General features: G+C 41.5%; 1 protein-coding gene across 1 annotated transcript in view; it reads right to left on the bottom strand.

The window, feature by feature from the left end:
• Positions 1 to 18,672: 18,672 nt before the first annotated feature.
• The window catches only part of slitrk5b (SLIT and NTRK-like family, member 5b), a 2,631-nt gene continuing 780 nt past the window's right edge, over positions 18,673 to 20,523 (bottom strand). The window contains exon 1 of the mRNA XM_061089101.1: positions 18,673 to 20,523. This exon is cut by the window's right edge and continues 780 nt beyond it. Coding sequence (XP_060945084.1) covers positions 18,673 to 20,523 — 1,851 coding nt within the window.

Raw genomic sequence — 20,523 nt, 5'->3', positions numbered from 1 at the left:
CACTCTCCACCAGGGAAACAACACATCAGGTCTGACTGACGTTGATGCAATAGCCCAAAATGACTTCTTTATTTCAATGTAGAATATTAACATGTAACTCACATGGATAAAAATGCAGAGTCTGCATCTTTGTGTTCAGAATACCCACTTTGTTCCAGAATAACATATTCATTCAAGTAACACTCATTTTGCACGTCAGCAACACTTAATAAACATAATTAATTAGCAACAAAGGGGACACAGACACATCCGGGGACAGTAAGTTCATATTAATGAGGCGGAGAAGTGTCAGTAAACACCTATCCTCTTCTTCACAGATCAGAAAGAAAACTATTAAAAAACACATTTGCGCTCTTTCAAGTTGGTGCCGTCCCCGCAGCTACAAATTTCACACCTCAGAGTGTGCAGGGAGCAGGCTTTTGAAGTGGAGATGATTCACTTTCTCATTTAGCACCATTTTCTTTGGATTCAAATGCAGCTCCCTGCCGGGCCAAAATAGTTCCCTTATACAGTCCCATATAGGTAGGGAATCTTTCCTTCTCTCCCAGATGTGGTGTCAGCGCCTTTATGTTTTCAGGATGACGCTAACAAGGGCAAACATGTTTTGGGAATTGGGACTGCCTGCCACAGCACAACCGTACAACAGTTTATCAGAGTGTGCCGAGTAATGGGAGCGATTATCGGCTTAGATTGGATCATTATCCTGTGGTTATATTGTTTTCCAGCAGGCAGGTTCAAAACGCTGCCCTCATTTGTTCATAACTCGCTGATGACGAGACATGTATTGCGTTATTAACCGGCTCCAAACAACAGTAAGTGCAGAGAGAATAATCATTAGGCTTAGATCCTCTTCTTTTTTTTTCTTTAAGCGTGACCCCTCTTTTCTGCAGTTAATGGAAGAGGCTCTGCCAGAGTGAATGCTCTCTCAGTAATCCCTGTCCTATTTGCATTTCAATTCTTTATGCCTTTTTTTCTTAGACCTGCAAGCTAATCCGGCGCAGTCTGAATGTGGCCTATAAGCTTGCGCCAACATTTCTGAAATTATCTCAATGCAGAGATATGTCTGTCTGCCGTAATTCCTCCACTTGGCGTTTTTTGGTGTTTTTCTCTCTCTCTACAAAACAGACAAATCCTTATGTCACATATTCTTTAAGCGTTGATGCAACAGCCGTGCTACCACTCGTCACATTATAAATCCACTTCAGACCTCTGCAGCCTCCCGAGTGAGGGAAACAGGTCTATCTGTACCTGCAGATGCTTGCAAATGATTCTCCCTGCAGAGACACATCCCATTCTTTCTGCAGCACGATGCCACTAACTACTCAGCCAGTGTGCTGAAGGTGTCTGTATCTCCCTTTCACCGCCACTTCCTTTTTGACCCCTTCAATGGCATTCAATAACGTGCCTGGCTCCCCTGCCTTTAAGATTCCAAACACACGCACGCTCTGCTAAACCCCCGAGTGCAGCAGGGACCAGACTGAAAGGGAGCGTCTGCATTCAGCGCTCGTCCTCGCTGCTATTGATAGACCTTTATTAACTTAACTCAGATCAAGATTTGTAGCCGGGTCTTCTCATTCATCAGAGGATAAACCTTCTCACCTCAAGGACGCAGTGGATTTGGCTGGGTTTTGATTGTTGCTGTTGCTTTTTTTCCTTTTGTTCCTATTAAAAAAAAAGAAGGTTTGGGAGAAATGTCATGCGCGGTTACTCAAGCCACCACTCCTCCTGGTCTGAGAGTTACAAGATATGACTGTCCACGCTGATATTCTATTACAGCATTTGACATGACATAGCAGCAGGACGCTAAAGGTTAAGGATGGATGAAGCTAATGCATACTATCTATAGGAACAGTAGCAACCGGACCATGAACAGATCCATCATGGCCAGAAGGCACAATAAGTGGATGAAACAGTAATAATGATAAATACGCAGCATGGTCACTGAGTTCAAACGTGAAAAGCAGAAATGAACATTTGCAAGAGAAATTCCATTAATTAAAGCTTGTGCTGTTTTAGTTATAAACCCTCTCAATCATACTGCAGAGACTATTCTTGGCCCTTAAATAATGAAGATATTATTATAATGTGTTTTCGAGCTAATTAACATTATGTGACCCCCCCTCCCCCTTCTCAGTTTATGTGTGAGAAGTTCAAGATGACACTTGTGCAAGCAGCGTTGTGTTGCATAACCGTTTCGCTGTCCCTCTGAAGTTGTCATGTGGTCACACAGATCGTTACAGCTCAAAGCAGGATTGATGTGTGTGTGTGTTTGTGAGAGAGAGTGTGTGCGTGTGTGTGTGTGTGTGTGTAGCACTATGATACAGCTCCACTCTGGGGTTTGAAGGGAGGTCAGTCCATTATAATACCTCATAGTCATGTAAATACTGTTGGCACATCAGAAGACTTTTCAAGGTCGGTTTTGGTTTATTGCACGACACACAACAACATCACGTGAAGGTTGTTTTTTTTTGTCCCCAAAGCAAATCCCAATTTTGATATCATATTTGTCTCTCCCTATTTTTAGCGGAAAGCCATTCTGTACACGGTAATTGCTTCTGTTTTGTAGTTTCATTGTTTCTGATAGGGTTTGCTGCTGCTGTTGGGCAGCTGCCAACACACGACTTTACAGGAAATGATGGACATTTTAGAAATATGTGGGAGCACTGGCGGATTCAGATTTACACAGAGGGCCCAATTATATATCCAGCATCCATGCACAGTCCCTGATTCAGTCAGGTGCACATTTAAATCCTTCCTGTTAGTTCTATAGCTTTGAGCGAGGCCACACATCATTGATTATATTATATTTGAAAAGTTGGTCCCTGTACTTGTACTGTGCACATTCTGTACTTGTAAAAAAAATAATAAAGAAATACAAAATTCTGATTATATTGTTGTTGTTGTTAGAAAGTGTCTAGTTTATATTAAAAAAAAACACCTGCCCCTGTGTGGGAGGCAATAGACAGTGTCAGACAACATAAAACATGAATTTTCAAAACATTCTAAAGATAGAGAAACACAAAAGCTATAGAGAATGTCAAAACAATACACTCTTAAAAATGGTTAAAGCAACAATAATACGATTACAAAATAATAAATTAAAAGCAAGACCATTAAAATATGGTTGAGGTGACATTGTTAAAGCAGTGATGCAGTGGCTGCAGCTGATTGGTCTTTGAGTCCACAGGGACTCAAAGATTTGATTTGACTGGCCAGTTGAAGGCAGTGCAACAGCACCCTAATGAACCAGATACAGTAAATGTGTTACTAAATAACTGGTCTCCACCGACTCCGGCTGGAAAGATCTCTTTAGCTGCTGTAACTGTGCCACTCTGTTCACCAGCTTGTTACTGCTTACTGCCATGTGTTGCCACGCAGAAACCGCCTGTTACTGCTGGAATCCAGGCTCAAGAGAGAGGGGAGAGTTTTTAGGGCTGTAAAATCCTAACGATGAACAGAAGGATGCTCAAAGGATCTCAGGGGAAACTGGATGATAATGATCTTTAAATCTGTCTTCATAGGTTTCACCTTTCATGTTACACCTGATCATTTTCTTAAATGAAATGTAATCTGTTAAAAAACAAGAGAAAAATGCTAAATTTAACACCCATGTACAAGGATGTCTGATATGGCTGCGTGTATTCTGTTTTGATTGTTAGGACTTTTATCTCACAGGGCTTAAAAAGGTGCGACCTGAGGAAATACTGCCATAGAAATAAAAAGCTAAAACCTCAGAGAGAGTCACAAGTGAGGGATCCTCCCCCCCAGGACGGACAGGGGTGCACGTCAGAATTCCGTTCAACATATCCTCCGAAGATGAGAGACCGTAGAGGAGTTGTAAGTTTGACATGTAGCGCAGGAGACAAGGATCTTCCTCAGACAGAAGAGCTTTAGTATTTTACAAGGAACAGAAGAATAGGTCTGCAGCAACTCTGTCCATATAAAGACTGTGGCTCTTTTCTATCATTCAAATTAACTGAGTTAACTGAGTTCACCTACTTATCTATTTCCGCACAAGATCATCTTCCCTCAGAACGTTTCACTCCATCTAAAGTAATTAATGTTTCATGGTGCAACAAACTTTGGACTTTCAGAGTAATGTTCAGGCTGCTTCATGATGAAATACTCCTTCGATCCAGCTGCATCCTGCGAATCCCTCATTATGTTGAGACAGATTAAATGTCAGACTGTTCGGAAACCAGAATGTTCTGATTCCAAAAGGTCAGGATGCCCTCAGTTTAGGCAATAAATCGTCTTGCTTAAATATCAGAGTCGCTCCATTACTTCACAAATATTACCATATGGTGTGATTAGAACTAATTACATCGTCGTGAAATAATTCTACCTAATAGGCTCCCAGCATCATGATTTGTCTTTATCTTTATCAAATTTACCAAACCTGGAACCTTTAACGTTTGACTAATTCCTTTTCCAACCCTTCCTTCCGAATGTAAGAAGGAGAGCAGTTAGGTTCAGGTGATTGGACACCATGTATTTCAGGGACTGCACAACATGATCAATGACTCTTACTTTGGCCACATTGAGTAAAAGCTCAGTGCACCAGAAGTTCTTATATAAGGATATAGAGCGATTTCAGGGATCCATATTAATATGTTAATCTATTCCAGGGCATTGGGCCATTACTTTACAGACACAAGCAGCGTAATGGTCCTTAAGACATGCAGAGAGCGTCGGTAAAGTGTACATTCATTAACTATTTATTAATAATCTTTACATGGACCTGCTTTTAAGCTTGGTCGAGGACCATGACGGAAAAACTAACATATTCTCTTGAAACAGTCAATCTATTTCTCCTTATGTGGTTAAGTACGTTTTAAAGTCCACACCATCGTATGTTCATATGTGAGAAAGACCAACATAAAATAGTTAATATCATATCTTCATATAAGATAAATCCAACTTTGTATATAATAAAAAAAATTAAATAGCGTCTCAACAGACTTTCTTAACTATTTTATCTCAATATTTTATAAAACAAACATACTGTATCTCAAATATTCAATTTAACTACTACTATTTTCTACTGGTAATGGAATTTTTCTTTTATTTAATAGCATCATGTATGAGGTTTATTTGGGATGAATACACAGTATATATTTATAACTTACATATACTTAAACCCTGAAATATTAATAGAGCAATTATTGGAATACTGGAGGCGTCTCTCATCGTGTTATAGACATTGAACTTCCTGGCTAATGCCAATATGTGACCATGAAGTAATGTGCACAAGGTTCCTCTGTCTGACAAAAGTATAATGTATTTATATTATGCGTAATTATATTTTTTTGTGCTATGATGAATAGAAGCAGAAATGTCACAAAGAGGTGATGCACCACCTGCGGGCAGAGAGAGACGCTCCATCACTCCCCTGACATCGCGCAAAATGCTGCAAAAGCATAATCAGAATGTGTCTCATAAAATTAAGGAGTGTATTATATATGTATTATCCTTTAATAGTGCATAGCCAACCCCTGAGCATAAATTAAACCTGTCCACTGGCTTTTAAGCACACGGAAATCATCCTCTGCTTAAATGGAGTTCATATTTTAGTCAGTAATTAGACCTGAGTTACCCTCGAAGACAAATTTAAAGTGATGTCTTAATGATTGCGTGATGATTAACTACATTATCTCCGACAGTTAGGAGTCAGGTTAAGATGTGAGGGGGGGTGTGGGAGCAATTGCACACACACACACAGACACATATACACTCACACAAACAGACAGCACACAGACAAACCCACACACTGGGATGCACTGCTCCCAGTGCTGTTTGTAAATGAATTCTGTCCCTACAACATTATATCATCAAGAGACATGCTGATGTCGGCATTCGGCATCAGATGATGAAAGAGCCGGAGAAATTTAAAATCTTTCCAGTGTTCCAACTCCTGTTCGTAAATAATTGATGTATTTTACAGTACATTCACATTGGCTTGACATTGCAAAACATTGTGCTCCGCTGCACATTATTGTAGAACATTTCCATTTCATGACCCTTGCAGAGAGGGGGGAGAGAGAGATGGAAAGACTCATGATAATGGTGTATTGTAATGTCTGCGGTATTCATTACTTTCTGAGTCATACCCACCTTATGGGAAATAAAGACCAATGGCCAATTGGATTGAGTCGTGTGCAGGGGAGGCATTTCCCAGGCTACACTAGTTGCTAATAAAGTGATATCAAACTTAAAGGAACCTTTAAAATCTGTTGTTCTTTTCTTAAACACGCCGGGACAAACAGTGAATAAGAAGATCTCCCGAAAAGGAAAAAGGACAAATGTCAGAGTACACAGAGAAGATGGAAAAATAGAAGCTATTTTAAGTTGCTCAGAAATGTCAAGTGTTTGCTGTCTTGTCTTGCACAGACATATGCTTTTACTTTCCAAGAAATAATGAAGAGGAAATCAATGACACTGTGGGAGTGAAGGACATTTTCCTGTTGTTTTGTTCCCTCGCTGTGTAATGTGTTTCGCACACAGACTCGGAGCCAGCACAGGTTTCCACATGGTGCTGTCAAACCCACATATTTAATGGATTTGACTACATGGAAGCCCGACGTGCTTGACCTCATTCTTGGAGGATTGATGCATTATGGGATGCTTGTGATCAGGAGAGGAGGTTTTTAATGATTTCCTGACTTTGTGGCTTACTGCTTATCATCGCATCCTTCTGCTGATTAGGCCGCGTCCCTGCTTTAATCCAGACAACTTAATTATACAGGAGATGTCAGGCTTCCAAGGACGCTCTCATTCCGAGTGTGGTAAATCCAAGTGTGAATATTTGATGTTCGCCATCATTCCTTGCCACAGAAATTCAGGCTCATGGGAAGGGCAGGGGGGCATAAAAGCAGAGTAAACATGATCCGTGCAAGGAAATTATCATTTTCAAACAATAATAATCTGAACCACACATACATCAAAATGATTTATAGCTAATGTGCAGCGTTGAAAACAATACTTTTATAATATCTGTAAATAAAGCAATGAATGTGGAAAACAAACCTGCTGCCGCCATCTGCATCATCACAGCAGGTGTTGTGGTATGAATGAGAGGTTGATCAATGTTGATAATATGGCTTCAGTCCCAGTAATGAAATTGTAGCACAACACCGTACAAGAAGTGGTGTAAGTTGCTATGGCAACCAACTTTTCCCCTCCTGCCTGACTGTTTTCCAGTGAGTGGATTTTGCTTTGATCGAGTAGCCAGTAGCTAGGTGAGGAGCTGAACTGTGTTATCACCCGAGGGAGATTTCTCCCAGTGAGAAATAAAAAAGAAGAAACTGTCAAGATCACAATCAACACCCTGGAAGAAGGAGAGGAAACAGTTTGCAATATGAAGGGATATTTCATTGTCATGTAACTGAACACAGGGACAAGAAACAACATAGATTGTCTACTTTTTTTTGTTGTTGCATGGAAGTTCAGAATTTCAGAATTAAATCGACACTGTAAATGTGCACCTCCTTGCAAACTCAGGTATTTTCACGCATGCAGGGATACGTGATTAATTATTAACAGACATTGTGAAATCTAAAATAGTGTCTGTGAATAATTCATCTAACATTCCTATGAGTTTTTCATCATGAACCGGTGACAGGACTGATTTGTTATACCGCACGCGTTTAAAGAATTTGTATTAATTTAACATTACTTTAAATTAACTGTAATAAGCTCGGTGTGCGGAGGAGCGGCGTGGTGGTGAAGCGGATCTGAGGAGGCCGTTCACACGCTCGGCGAGCTCAGCTGCAGCAGGTGGCTCTGGTGCTAAAGAGGAAAATATTATTTATCTGTTGATGCTTTCCAGAGGGGAGATCACTTACATCACACCTGAGTTCGTCACCACACAAGAGGCCTGAGGTGGAAAACTCACTTTCACATTCTCTCTCATCGTGTTGCACGGACATAAAAAACAGGAGAGTTTGAACTAGGAGGAGATTTAATGAGATTTTCTGAGCATAGGCACTGATGGATATTGTGTTAGTGAAGTGATCTGTGATCTGATTGTGTGTCGGGCCTGCAGTCACCTGAGTTGTTGTGTTGTCGCTGATGCTGCAGAGGCACATACAGCTGTGTTCACCGTTCATCAGGGATTCTCTATTGTGTGTTCTGACCCTTTTTTTTTTCTGCGAACCTCAGCTCCATTTGTGATGCTGCTCCTGAGCCTGAAAACGTCTGAGCTTCTTTTAGATTTTGTTTGAGGATGATGTATGATGGAAACAAATTATCCATCCTTTAGATATACTGTGTCGTTTTAGCCTTCGTTGTTATTGGGAATATGTCACGGATGATGAAGACTGAAACTCATCATGTGCAAAAGTCTGAATCGTGCACTGACAAAATAGAACGTCAGACATTTTCAAGTGTATTTCAGATTTCACAGCTTGTCTGCTGCTTATTTTCTTTTGACAATCATCGAATGTTTGGCAAATCATCCTGTTTAGTTCAGCTTTATTTCTTTTAATTTCTATGCAGATTTCCCCCGAATTAAAATAATTAAAGAGAACTTGCCCAGATAGTAAAATGGATTTGTCCCACTTCGGGCAATGATGCACCACTTCTTGTCTGCTTGTGGACCCGCACAAAATGGATGTGAGCTTAATGTGGCCCGAATATCCCAAAACAAATCGGGGCCATTTTTGGCAAACATGTGGTGCTCTAGGAGAATTGTAATCTGGATGTGAACCTAAAGTGGCTCATGTGTTAAATGATGAATATGGCCCAAATAGCACAAAACAAATCTTTGGCACCTCTGCTTGACATATGTCATTACCATGGCTTACTTGTGGCCCAGATCTGGCAAACAGGAGAGGAGCCGTCATTTCATACGGTATGTGGGCCGGATGTGGGTTGTGTGGGTTGTGTGGGATGTCGGCTAAATCTGGGCCAAAACAATATTGCTGTGTGGGCGGGGCATTTTGAAGCCACTATTTGCAGATTTCTTCCTGATGTTATGACAGTAAATGCCTCCGTGTTTGTTTGAGGAGAAAAAAACGTAACAATCCTTGTCAAAAGTGCCGGTGGTTGGGTGGACATATTTGACACGTCTTTCGGGAAATCTGAGAAATCTCGGCAGTCGCCCAACAATTGCTTGTCAATTATCCAGTCAACGGTGAACGGTGGAAGCAGCGTCTTACATAAATCGCGATGAGCTTCATCTGTATTTCAGCTGACACATAAAGAGCTCTGGCTTAGTTTTCTGGCTTGTTAGTAGTTGGTACTTAGGGAACTAGAAAGAAGTGTTTTGATGCACTCGCCATCGGCCTAAAGCACACAGGCCTTCAGCAAATAATGCTTCCCAGTGTGCTTAATGAGGAAAGATATGAATGGTCAAATGTAGCTAATGCTGAGGAATTGGCTTACCACTCTTTGATGTGCTGCTTTTTGAATATTAATGATTTTCATGTCCTATTTGCTACTGCACTTTATGGAAATTCCTGATGGCCCTGTTGCCCCGATGCTTTCACAGAGGATGCTGTCGGCACAGCAACGCTATAATTAACAAGCGAGTGCGCGCATGAGTCCCGTAACAAAAATCAAAAATCTGGCTCTAACACCACATTCACTGTTCTTTTTGGATGCCTGAACAATTGTGAAAATGAACGTCAAAGTCCCAATCTCATTATACTACAACAAATACAAGTCAGGGCGAAGACATTTGCTTGACAGCTTGTGTATGGCAGGGCTCCCTAAGGTTCAGAGGAAACCCGACACCCCCCACCTTGCCATCTGTCTCCATCCATTGTGGCTCGTTGTAAATCCCACGAGCGTACTCGGAGCGAGGAGAGACAGAAACACGGAAAAGTGCTTTTGAGAACCACAACGCACCCTGAGCCTGTCACGAGGGTTGATGCCATGAGAATCTTGTTGTTGTGCCTTGAACCCTACACTGCCTCAAAAATTATCGTCTAGTTTAAGTATAATCACGTCTGACCAGCCACCAGCTAAGACACACGGAAGTTGTTTTGCAGGTTTGTGGAAAATGCTGTTTACATCTATATATATATATGTATATATATATATAGATGTATCTATATATATCTGAGTGTTTCTAGTTCACCGAAAGATGGGGTCACACATGATGAAGTTCTGCCAAGGTCCAATAGAAAATCTGTCATCTGCACTCCAGAAATAAGTTCCCCGAACATGCCTTATGATTTATTATTATATATTACGATAATATTATAATTATTATTATTATTTTCAACAAGATGCAGCAATTATTTCCTGGGAAATCAGTCAAAATGATGAGAAAACATCAAAACCGAACTCGCAATTTAAAAAAAAGTGAAAAATAAACTGGATCCATCCACTGATCTGGATCCACACCAACATTTAATGGGTTCAGTCTGAGGTCATGCCCCACCCCTTAAAATAGTTTCATGGAAATCGGTTGAGTAGTTTTCGCGTAATCTTCCTTAAAATCATACAAACATACAAACATACAAACTAACAAACGTAGACTATCTTCACACTTCAAGCCTTCAGATTATTTTGTTTAGATCCGATTTGTTTTATGGAGCTGTTCACATTATCTTTTAAAATGTGGCCAACATGTGATGCTCGTACAACAAGACGCGAAGCACGACTCTTACAGAAATAAACAAGATGAAGAAGTCGGTCATAATCATGGAGGCTACAGATGTGGGCATTTCAGTTACATTTTAAGCTATTGTGCAGAGGAAGCAGAGGATGAGGAGAAGAGAAGAGAAGGAGAGATGATAGTTGGGAGTGGTGGTATTGTGACGTGAATGGCTTCAATGACATAGATTCCATCCAAAATTGCAGGATGTCAAGAGCTACTTTCAACTCCAGGGGTGAAAATACCATCTCTTCGGTCGGTGGTAATGAAGGAGCAGAAGGATGGAGATAAAAACACAGGAATTCAAAAATAACTAGCAGGTATTTGCATTGTTATGAGGCGTCTTAAAGATAAGAGTGATTTAAGTGGACAACCGCCCTTGTCAGGGTTTATGTTGCAGTGTTTGTTAAATCGTGTCCGGTGCTGTTAAGTTACCGAACAAGACGCCGACAGCAAGATGCCAAGTGCTTGGTGATGAGGGTCACATAGGTTCTCCTGTCACCCTGAATGTTTATTCTGCTGCCTTGTCCTTGAGCAAGACACCAAATCCTTATCAGCGCGGGAGTTTGCATCATTTATCTGACACTGGCGCCGGGGTAAAAATACTGCATATCCAAAGAAAAAAAAAGAGTTAAATAGAGCTTTTACTCAAATTGTCTCATACTGTGATTTATCTGTATTCAAACAGGACTTAACTCAATAAGAACATCCAATAATTCCTGAAAGCTTCATCTTATCATCTTCACATTTGGCAGGGCTGTTTCTCAGGGTCCAAGGAAGTGCAGTGTCGAATTTGGTGCAATTTGGACTTGTGATACGTTCAATATTATTAAATTATTCCACAGCTCAATTACTACAGGGGATTTTTTCTGTTTCATACACAAAGCTGCAACCAGCATCACCACAGCCCAAGCAAACAGGCAGGTTAAAAACAGGTAGTGCACTAGTTAAACATACATCCAATCCTGAAAATCCTACATCCTGAAAATGAATAGTGCTACCAACTTTATATTAAAATGGAAAACTAATGTCAAACGAAGACAGCAAAGGTGCACCACACTCACAATCCATTTAACCTTGGAGCACACTTCTACAGCTACATGCACTGGACCACAATGGTTAGATAAGAGGCACCAGCCGGTCTTTGCTGCAGTGCCCTCAACTCCCTACAGAGAGTTATGATTGAGGTTCTGGAGATATAGTTTTTGAAATGCACAGCGCTGCAGTCGAAGCCTTTTCCAGTTACTTTGCAGGAAGTTCAGTTCTGACAGTATAGAGCGAAAGCTGATGTAGGAAACCAATGATAACCTTGGGAGAGGTGAACTATTAAAAGTATTTCAGAAATAACCAAATGACACAGTTTTATCCAAGAGTTTTATCTCTGCACTGTAACACTGCACCGGTTCAATGCCTAGCTGTTATCACTGATTCTTCATCTGATGTATTAACTCCCACTGTAAAGATTAATTGTGGATTAAACATCGTTATCAGATAGAAGACACGACGGACGCGATATTGCATGAACGCAATTTAGCCATTTGTTGCAAATTAGTCATTTGTAAGACGTAATAAAATGGGAGAATAATTATTATAATTAGTTTAGGTCTTGAAAGGTGGGATCAGATTAACTGCTGCTTGTCAGAGCAAGCAGAACACGTTCGGCATTAGCAGGCGAGCGGTTAGCTGCCTTCCTCCAGTTGTCAGTTTGCTTTTTCGGAGACGGCTGCAGGAAAGAGAAGAAGGGAATGTGCAACAGTGCAGCAGAGGCTGAATTTAAATTCATCCTGCCACAGTACAGTCTGTAATAGTCCACTCACACTTCACAGCTCTTGACTCAACAGCTTTACAGCAAAGTCAGATTTATCACGGTGTGTGCGATTATGAAATTATGACGCTTGTAACGAATAAATGCTCAAAAATCTACAAAATAAATGATTTTGTCCCTGAAAATATGTCTTTTTGTTATAAATAACGCCATTAAAACCAGTTGCTGGTGTTTATGCTGTGGCTGGTCATGTGTAATCTTGCCCTTCAGCTTTGTTTAAGTGGTCAGTTGTCTTTGCTTCTGCAGAAAAGCCATGCCCTTTGCAGATGTCTCTTATCTTGAGTATGCCGTTATTGTTCAGGCAGCGCTGCTTCTTCATTGTGCCTCTCTCGACTGAATGAGGAAACACGAACAAGGCCTCTTCAGGTCACATCTTTTCATATCAGGAAGAGACATGAGGGATACGCTGGTGTGCTGCGTTTATAAATAAATCCACCAGGAGACAAAAAAAAAACTCTCTTTTGTTTCCACACAAAAACATATTTTATAACATTCACAAACACAAGCATGCCGTCCATCTGGTTCCGGTTTGTTTTCATTATAAATTACAGGCCAAACAACCATGTCACTCTGTTATTGCAGCTCTTGTGACACTGCAGGCAAACAGAGGAGGACATGCCCTTGATCTGCTGAAGAGCCACGAGGAAAAAGGGGGCTGATGAAAAAGAGTGCGGGTACATGGCACTGGGCAGAGGTTAATGTGAGATGAGCGACTCTGCAGGGCAGCATGAGCTGCACAGTATGCTGGTGACTGAAGGAAGGAAAACATCCTATTCAGGGTGGAAAATATTCATGGGAATATTTAGTAATTTATCTTGATGGTGTCGTGAAATCTCAGCCAACAGTTTGAGCTGCGAAAGCCTCTTATAAACATCAATTTGCTGTAGTCTCAACACTACAATTTATTTTGCATTGTGCCAAAGCTTTTATCTTTGGTTTATGGGGAATAACACTCTGGTGTTTAGTGTAGAGGAGTATAAACGGGGAGGATGAGGGAGGATTTTGTCACTTTTCTCACTCATAAGCCTGGATAAGCCCTCATAAATATTACTGTGTTTCACGGATGCTGTTTCCAGTTGTTGCAAATGTCTTGGCAAAGTTGAGCACGTCCCAAATTCCAAATCCTCCTCTCTAGGTTTTGTAAACAGCAGCCAAATCGCAGCAGCATGTAATTTCTATTCAAATCAATCCAAAACAATGGGGCGACCCCGACATGCATCGTTTACAAGCGCACTGGACACAGATAAATGGCAGTTTATGTTCAAGATGTAACACATGAATTATTACTGAGGAGCTTTATGTGCTTGTGAGGAATTGAAGGTCTTTTTCTATGACAAAGAATCTTGAAAGACGAAAAAAGAGGTCATAAAGGTATCGCCACTTGACTGAAGCCTTTGAGCATGAATGAGTCAATAATTTATGCACCCAGACACACACATTCAAACACACACACACACACACAAACACACACACACACACACACACATGAAGGGAAAGAGGGAAACAGAGAGAGAGGGAAACAGAAGACTGAAAAGCTTCAGGGACAGAAACAGTCTGAGACTAACAACTGGAAACCATACATATGTCGCCAGATGTGAGATTCTATTTTTCTCTCCGCTGTAATAGAAGCAAGAGTTTTTTTTCATTTTTTCTTTATAGAAGTACGTCTGACTCAGAGTTATTTCTATAGAGCTTGCTCTCCTGATGTAAGCAGGTAGTGGAGCTTTTTGCTTTTGGTGAATGCTTACAGTCACACGCTCTCTTCACGCAGCCTGACACATCTCTTCAAGCTTACATAATGCAGATCTGCCCTAATTTCCCCCTCCACAGCAGATCCGGGGTCCTCAAGAAGCTGAGCAACACGAAAACCATCAGGCCGAGTCAAAGGATGTCCACGCGGCCTGGGCGTCTTATCAAAGTGGACACTCCTCAGAAACAGATCGTGCATTTAACGGTCAGGCACCAACGCAGCGCGGGAGATGGATTTCCAGCGAGTCGTCTCCGATCTTGTCATAAACAAAGTGAGCGACATGCAGCATACAGTGATCACACATCTGGGTAAAAACAGAGGTACAAATGAGATCACTCAGTGGTGGTGTGTTACCTCTTGTCCCTGAACAGTGTCTATTTTTTTCCCGGTGTCAGGTAATTGGACGTTTCCATGGATACTGGCTCTCCTGAAAGCGCTGTCTGCGAAGAATATGGTTTCACTCTAAGTGGCGGCTGCCATATGCATGCAGATGTGTGCACATTGCACAGTTACAGTCATTTACAATTCTCTTATTCCAGCTTCAAACACAAGGAATATATTCATCGTGCCTGCGACGGGAAGCTGGAGATCAAACATTTTCAATTCAAACTTCAGAAACTCAAATTCGGTGTATGTGCACATATTGTGATAGAGCCCCGGGCGTGTTCTGATGCCGCTGTTTGTGCAGCTGCTTGAGCACTTTGGGGCATTTTATAATTAACAAATTTATACAGGAGGGAAGAGATCATTTAACATTTTAATCAAAATGTCTGTGGGTGAAACTATGGCAACATAAAGTAATTTAAATGCCATCTCCATGTTGATTATATAACTGAGCGCCTCTTGTTATTTTCCATTGGCCTAATTGAATGCATGACAATGGCGTTATCTGAGTATTTGACTCTGAGTTTGTAATTTCCGTAACATTCTTAAAAAAAATGCCAATGGGGTTTTTGTTTGGCTTTTTATACTGTGTCCCTGAAGGTGCACTGTGACATGTCCTGTATGTGCCACACTGAGGGAACACACAAAACAAGGCTGCTTCAAATTAATGCATATCTTTTATTCATCAGCTAACAGCTAAAGAAACAACACACTGTAGATATATTTACCCCACATATTCCTAGTTGCACTGGTTTTCTTTGCAATATGAGACCAGGTATTTTTCTTTTCAGAGCCGACATGAGCTGGAAATGCTGATGAATGTGCTGTATTTACAAAGTAGAGGTTGACATTGAAAGAAAAAAAAAATCTGTGTTATGTTATCATATGAAAACCAACAAACAAAAGGAGTAAGACACTGACTGGAGCTCTTCTCCTTTAGCAAATGTAGCACTTGCACATCATCCCAGGATAGTCACATTTCTTTTTGGATTACAAGTATTCACATTCTCATGTGTGACAGATAAAATGAAATCAAAAAGTTTTTTTCATCAATTACAAAAAGATACAAGAAAGAAATAAAAAATACAAATTGCTTATATATACAGTGTGCACTGTTTGCACAGTAACCTTAACAAAATTGCAACGAATAAAATGCAAAAATTCTTCTCAGAAGGATTTTTTCTCTGATTGCAAAGGCAACACATCATTCGCCCAGATTTTTTCATACCTCCGCCATGAAGGTTACGTTTTCACCCCTGTCTGTTTGAGATCACGATTACGCAAGAACTACAAGACTGATTTCCATGAAACTTGGTGAAAGGATGACAATTTTGGAATCAAGGAGTTTTTATTTTCACTGTCTGAAACAATTTGAGATGTTTTTTTTTTTTTTTTTTTTTTACATTTTCTCCAATTAACCAGGGAACAATTCATGGATCCTGCAGCTTGATTGAATTTCATGGGGCTGTTGGGCCTTGGCGGAGGTACATTTTATTGTTTGCATACTGCAATAGTTTGGTTGTACAAAATTTACATTACAAAAGATCAACTTCACAGGTCAGACTAGTATCCAAATACCAGCCACTGTTATACAATTTAAGAAACCACGGTGTGTATGTGCCTGTGCATGTTTGCAGGTTTACAGTGTTTTCACCACTAACTTCACAGCGACATATTGATACAAAACAAATCGTTGCACGTTTCATCGCCACCCCCCCCCCCCCCCCGTGCAGGTTCACACCACCATGCAATCACTTTGTGGATTTCATTTCATTTGTTCTGCGGAATTTCCAGAGAGCAGAGACGGGTCAAGTGACAAAATAATCAGAGAATAACAGAGAAATGTGAAAGGCAACAAACCAAGACTGTATCCTTGATAAACACTGTGACTAATGCTGCAGTGTAATACTTGGTGACGTGCTGACAGGGTCCAGATACACCATGTCCGCTAATTAGCTGAGTTAAGATGACAGGCTCAGTGCATTATACTGCACGGGATGTGAATTTACGCCGTGTATTAAACTCTCAGGGAAAGTCACATTTTCTTGGCTTACAGTATTGACCCTGAAATTGGTTAGACTGCATTATGACTGGATGATGTGCTTACTTTCCTTCGGAGCATTGGGCATGTTCATGCATAAACATGACTCCACTCATTCAGCTTCCGCTATTCATTTGTTGTGCTTTTCAGTCCAACAGCTAAAGCGCTCGCGCCCCATGTGTAGCAGCACATATCAATCCTCCGTAAAGAGAGAGAGAGAGACTGCCAGATTTCATAGAACAGCACTCGGAGAAAAGATGAGATAAACAATGATGAGTAATGATGACGTGTTTCTCATTGCAATGCAGTTTGAACAAAATCATATAAAGTTTCAGAAAAGCATGAGCTGTGGGATTGTCTAAGTATAATCTCTCTCTCTATATATATATATATCTATGCATAGTGCAACATTATCTTTTTACAATGTGTTACTTGTTTGTATGCAGTTATCAAACCTACTTCTATGGCTCTATGCACGTGTTACCATGGCGTGCATTTCAGAAAGTGACATCGTTGTTGACCTGTAGAAGTCAATAGTGCATTTTCTTTCCAGAAGAAAAAGGAGGAAAGAAAAGAACAGCCAAAAAAGAATCAATATCCACATTTGTTTGTATAAAAATATGCAGTCATTTAAAATATGTATACATAAGCCTGAGGCTCACACACGATTTAAAATTTTAAAACTCAAACAGAGGAGTATGGAGAGTATTTTACTCTTATTGTATTGTAAATGTGATCAGATGCATTGTAACTGGAGGACAATTGCAGTTGTCGCCAGACTTAATGAAAAGAGCATGTAGTAATGGGTGTAATATGACACAGAATAGTGTTTTGATGCCCTCTTTTAGGTGTCAAAGTTTGCATACGCTGATCAGCTGATTTCTGTAGTACTTTGGTCGATGCATGAATGAAGACACTCATCATATGTCATGAATTATAGACAGCAAGTGGGTTTTCAGGCTGCGTGTTCATGTTAAAATGCCAGAAAATGCATTTGCACACACATGTGACATTTAAAGCTTATTTCTCCTTCTGTTTGGATAATCTCTTAGTTACAACATTTCCGTGAACAGATAAAATACTGACGTTCAAACCAATACAACACGTGCCTTTAATCCAAAAGTGCTGGAGATGTGGAGGGAGACTCACAGGGGAACACCACTGATTTTTACAGATTACCCTGTGGTATAAGCAGCAGGTTGCTTCGGTTTATTTTTAGTACACACACTAATTATTCTTGCCCAAGTCTGCAAACACGAGAGCGCAAGAGATTTACTGGCCTCATAAGCTGTGATTTGAGATAATGCATTAGAATATTGTTGCATGATCTCCTGGATAGAATGTTTCTGATCCCAGAGCTGTGTGTCCTATAGGAATAAACACCTCTGTACATGACTGGAGCTCAGTGCGTCGTCACAGGACGCGTGGGCACAGAGGACTCTTGTTCCTGCCTACGCTCTGGTCACAGATAGATTCACTTGGAGAATTAATTTGTTTTAGTCTCATGTGTGAGTTTCATCGTGAATAAATTTGAGTAGGAAGGAAAAAAAACAAAAAAACAGAGCTCCGAGTCATGCACATGTTTGCAACCCAAACCTGGTTTATTTTGGGAAGAGAACACGCTTCATTGACACTTTAGAAATACAGCTAATTTTACTGGTAACAGCTTCAGTCTCACATCAAGTCAATGAAGCGGCTCCAGGATGTGTTTTATGATGGGTTGAGTCATTGGTATTTGTGAATCTGTGTTTTTATGAATCATAGAAGAAAATATATAAAGATAAGATCGCAAGGTGCATAAGTGAGCAAGCTCTTCTTTGTTGTTGTTTATGAATTAGAACCAAACTGTTAAAACAGAGTGTGATAAAGTTATTCTTTGAAATTGAGTAGTGTTCCCCTTTATTAATCAATTCTGTAAAGCACGATTCCCAGAAATGCATACTGTTAATGTTCGGTCATAATAAAGGTGAGAAAATAGTCTTGTCTGTCTTTCTTAAACATGGTTTCCTGATTAAAATAGGTCCATTGCTTCGATGCATCCACGATGACCATCAGGGGGTCCAGTCTCCTCAGAACTGTGTGAATGTGGTTCTCTTTTCGAGAACCTCAAGGTAATCAGGATCAATGTGGAGCTTGGCTTTGAGTTCCCAGTACTCGCTCCTGTTTGGCTCCACATAAACAGTACTTGGTGCCGTGCAATACAGTATCGTCTGTTGTATTCTCTCTGGCTGCATGTACTGTGGCCTTGCATCAAAGTCTGAGGCGTACTGACTCGATGCATGCGCTGTGTGCCTGCATGGCAGCGTGTTGCTGTAGCGTGTGTGCTTGTCGGGCTCGTGTGCGTCTCTGTAGTAACACGGGCCGTCTTGGTGAGGGGTGGACGGCTTGTTAAGAGGCTCTGGAGTCGTGGCACTGTAGTCCGGGCTTATGACATTACTGACCGACTCCTCGTCCGAGTTGCCAAGAAACGCGCCGCTCAACTCATCGAAATCCCTAAATCCATCCATCGATTTGTTGTCTGTCGGCGTGGGAGCAGAGGTTCTGCATGAGGAGTCCGTGGGAGGCGGGATGTACTCGTACACGTGTCCAGCGGACGTCCTGACTTTGGGGATGGACGCCTTCTTGTAGAGGCCGTACTCCATGTTGAGAGAGCTGATGCAAGCGTTCATGGAGTTGTTGTGCTCATTCTCATTCTTCTGATGTCTCTTTTTCATGGTCACGAACAATCCTGCGGCCACAAACACGGACACGATGAACATGAGGAGGAGGGCAAGAATCATCACGGACAAAGGGATGGCGCTGTACTGTGTGTCAGAGTCCAGGGACGTTTCTATGGTGATAGTGCTTCCAGGGAAAGACTCCTCCGAGGGCGGGATCACGGAGGCAAGTATATCAGAGTTATTAGGGCAGAAATTAGACGTCTTAATGTATCTCATATCCTCCCCGGCTAGTTTCTTTGGCGAGCCACAGATGACATTGTTCAAAACCGTGCCTGTGCTGAGCTGCTCCAGCCACATCTTCAGCTCCAGGATGGTGCAGGAGCAATCCCAGGGATTCTCAAACAAGTCGACTTGCACCAGCGCCGTGAGCTGATCCAGCACGCCGCTGACTGGCAGGTAGCGCAGGTGGTTGCTGCGGAGATTGAGCCTGGCTAGCGTCAGGCCCCTGAACGTCCCCACTGGCAACGTTTTCAGGAGGTTGTTGCTGAGAAACAGAAGCTGAAGTTTGGGCACATGCTGGAAGGTGTCGGGGGAAACCTCTTTGATGACGTTGTATTCTAAATATAAGAACTGTAAGGTTTCCAAGCCGTAAAACATGTCCGCTTTCAGACGGTCTATTAAATTCCCATTGAGGTAAAGTCTCCTCAGATGTGTCAGGTCACCAAACGCTCTGTCGTGGATGCGAGCTATTCGATTGTTGCCCAGATGAAGCAAATCTAACCCAGTCGACTCAATAAAATCGGATCGACGCACGACAGGGATGTAATTCCCAGTGAGGTACATCTTTTTGGGGTTGTAGGGTTTGGGATTTAAATCAGATATATGCTCAATCTTTTTCTCCTGGCAGTTCACGTTCAGGCCGAGGTCTGAAATCTGAAGATTGCAGGTGCAGGCAGTCGGGCAGTCTAAAGGCACGGGGGATTTGGTCTGATATGAAACGATTTGTCCATAATTCTGTGGCTTATTAGACGGGACGCGAGCCGTGGGTCTCGCTTTTAATTTGCCAGATTGCCGAGGTGCCTTGGTGGGCCGTGATGAGGACCGAGCGATCCCAGATGAAGTGAGGGAAGCTGTAACAAGACTTGGAGTGGTCCTGAAGTATGCATCGCTGCTCAAATGAGGCAGGGGTGGCATCTCATATTCAGCGATGGCTCTCCTCGGGCACAACTCCTGTTTTGAGACCTCATCAACGTCCCTGCC

The sequence above is a fragment of the Limanda limanda genome, chromosome 16, assembly GCF_963576545.1.
Source record: "Limanda limanda chromosome 16, fLimLim1.1, whole genome shotgun sequence".
Lineage (NCBI taxonomy): Eukaryota > Metazoa > Chordata > Actinopteri > Pleuronectiformes > Pleuronectidae > Limanda > Limanda limanda.
This window is presented reverse-complemented; position numbering and strand designations above follow the sequence as displayed.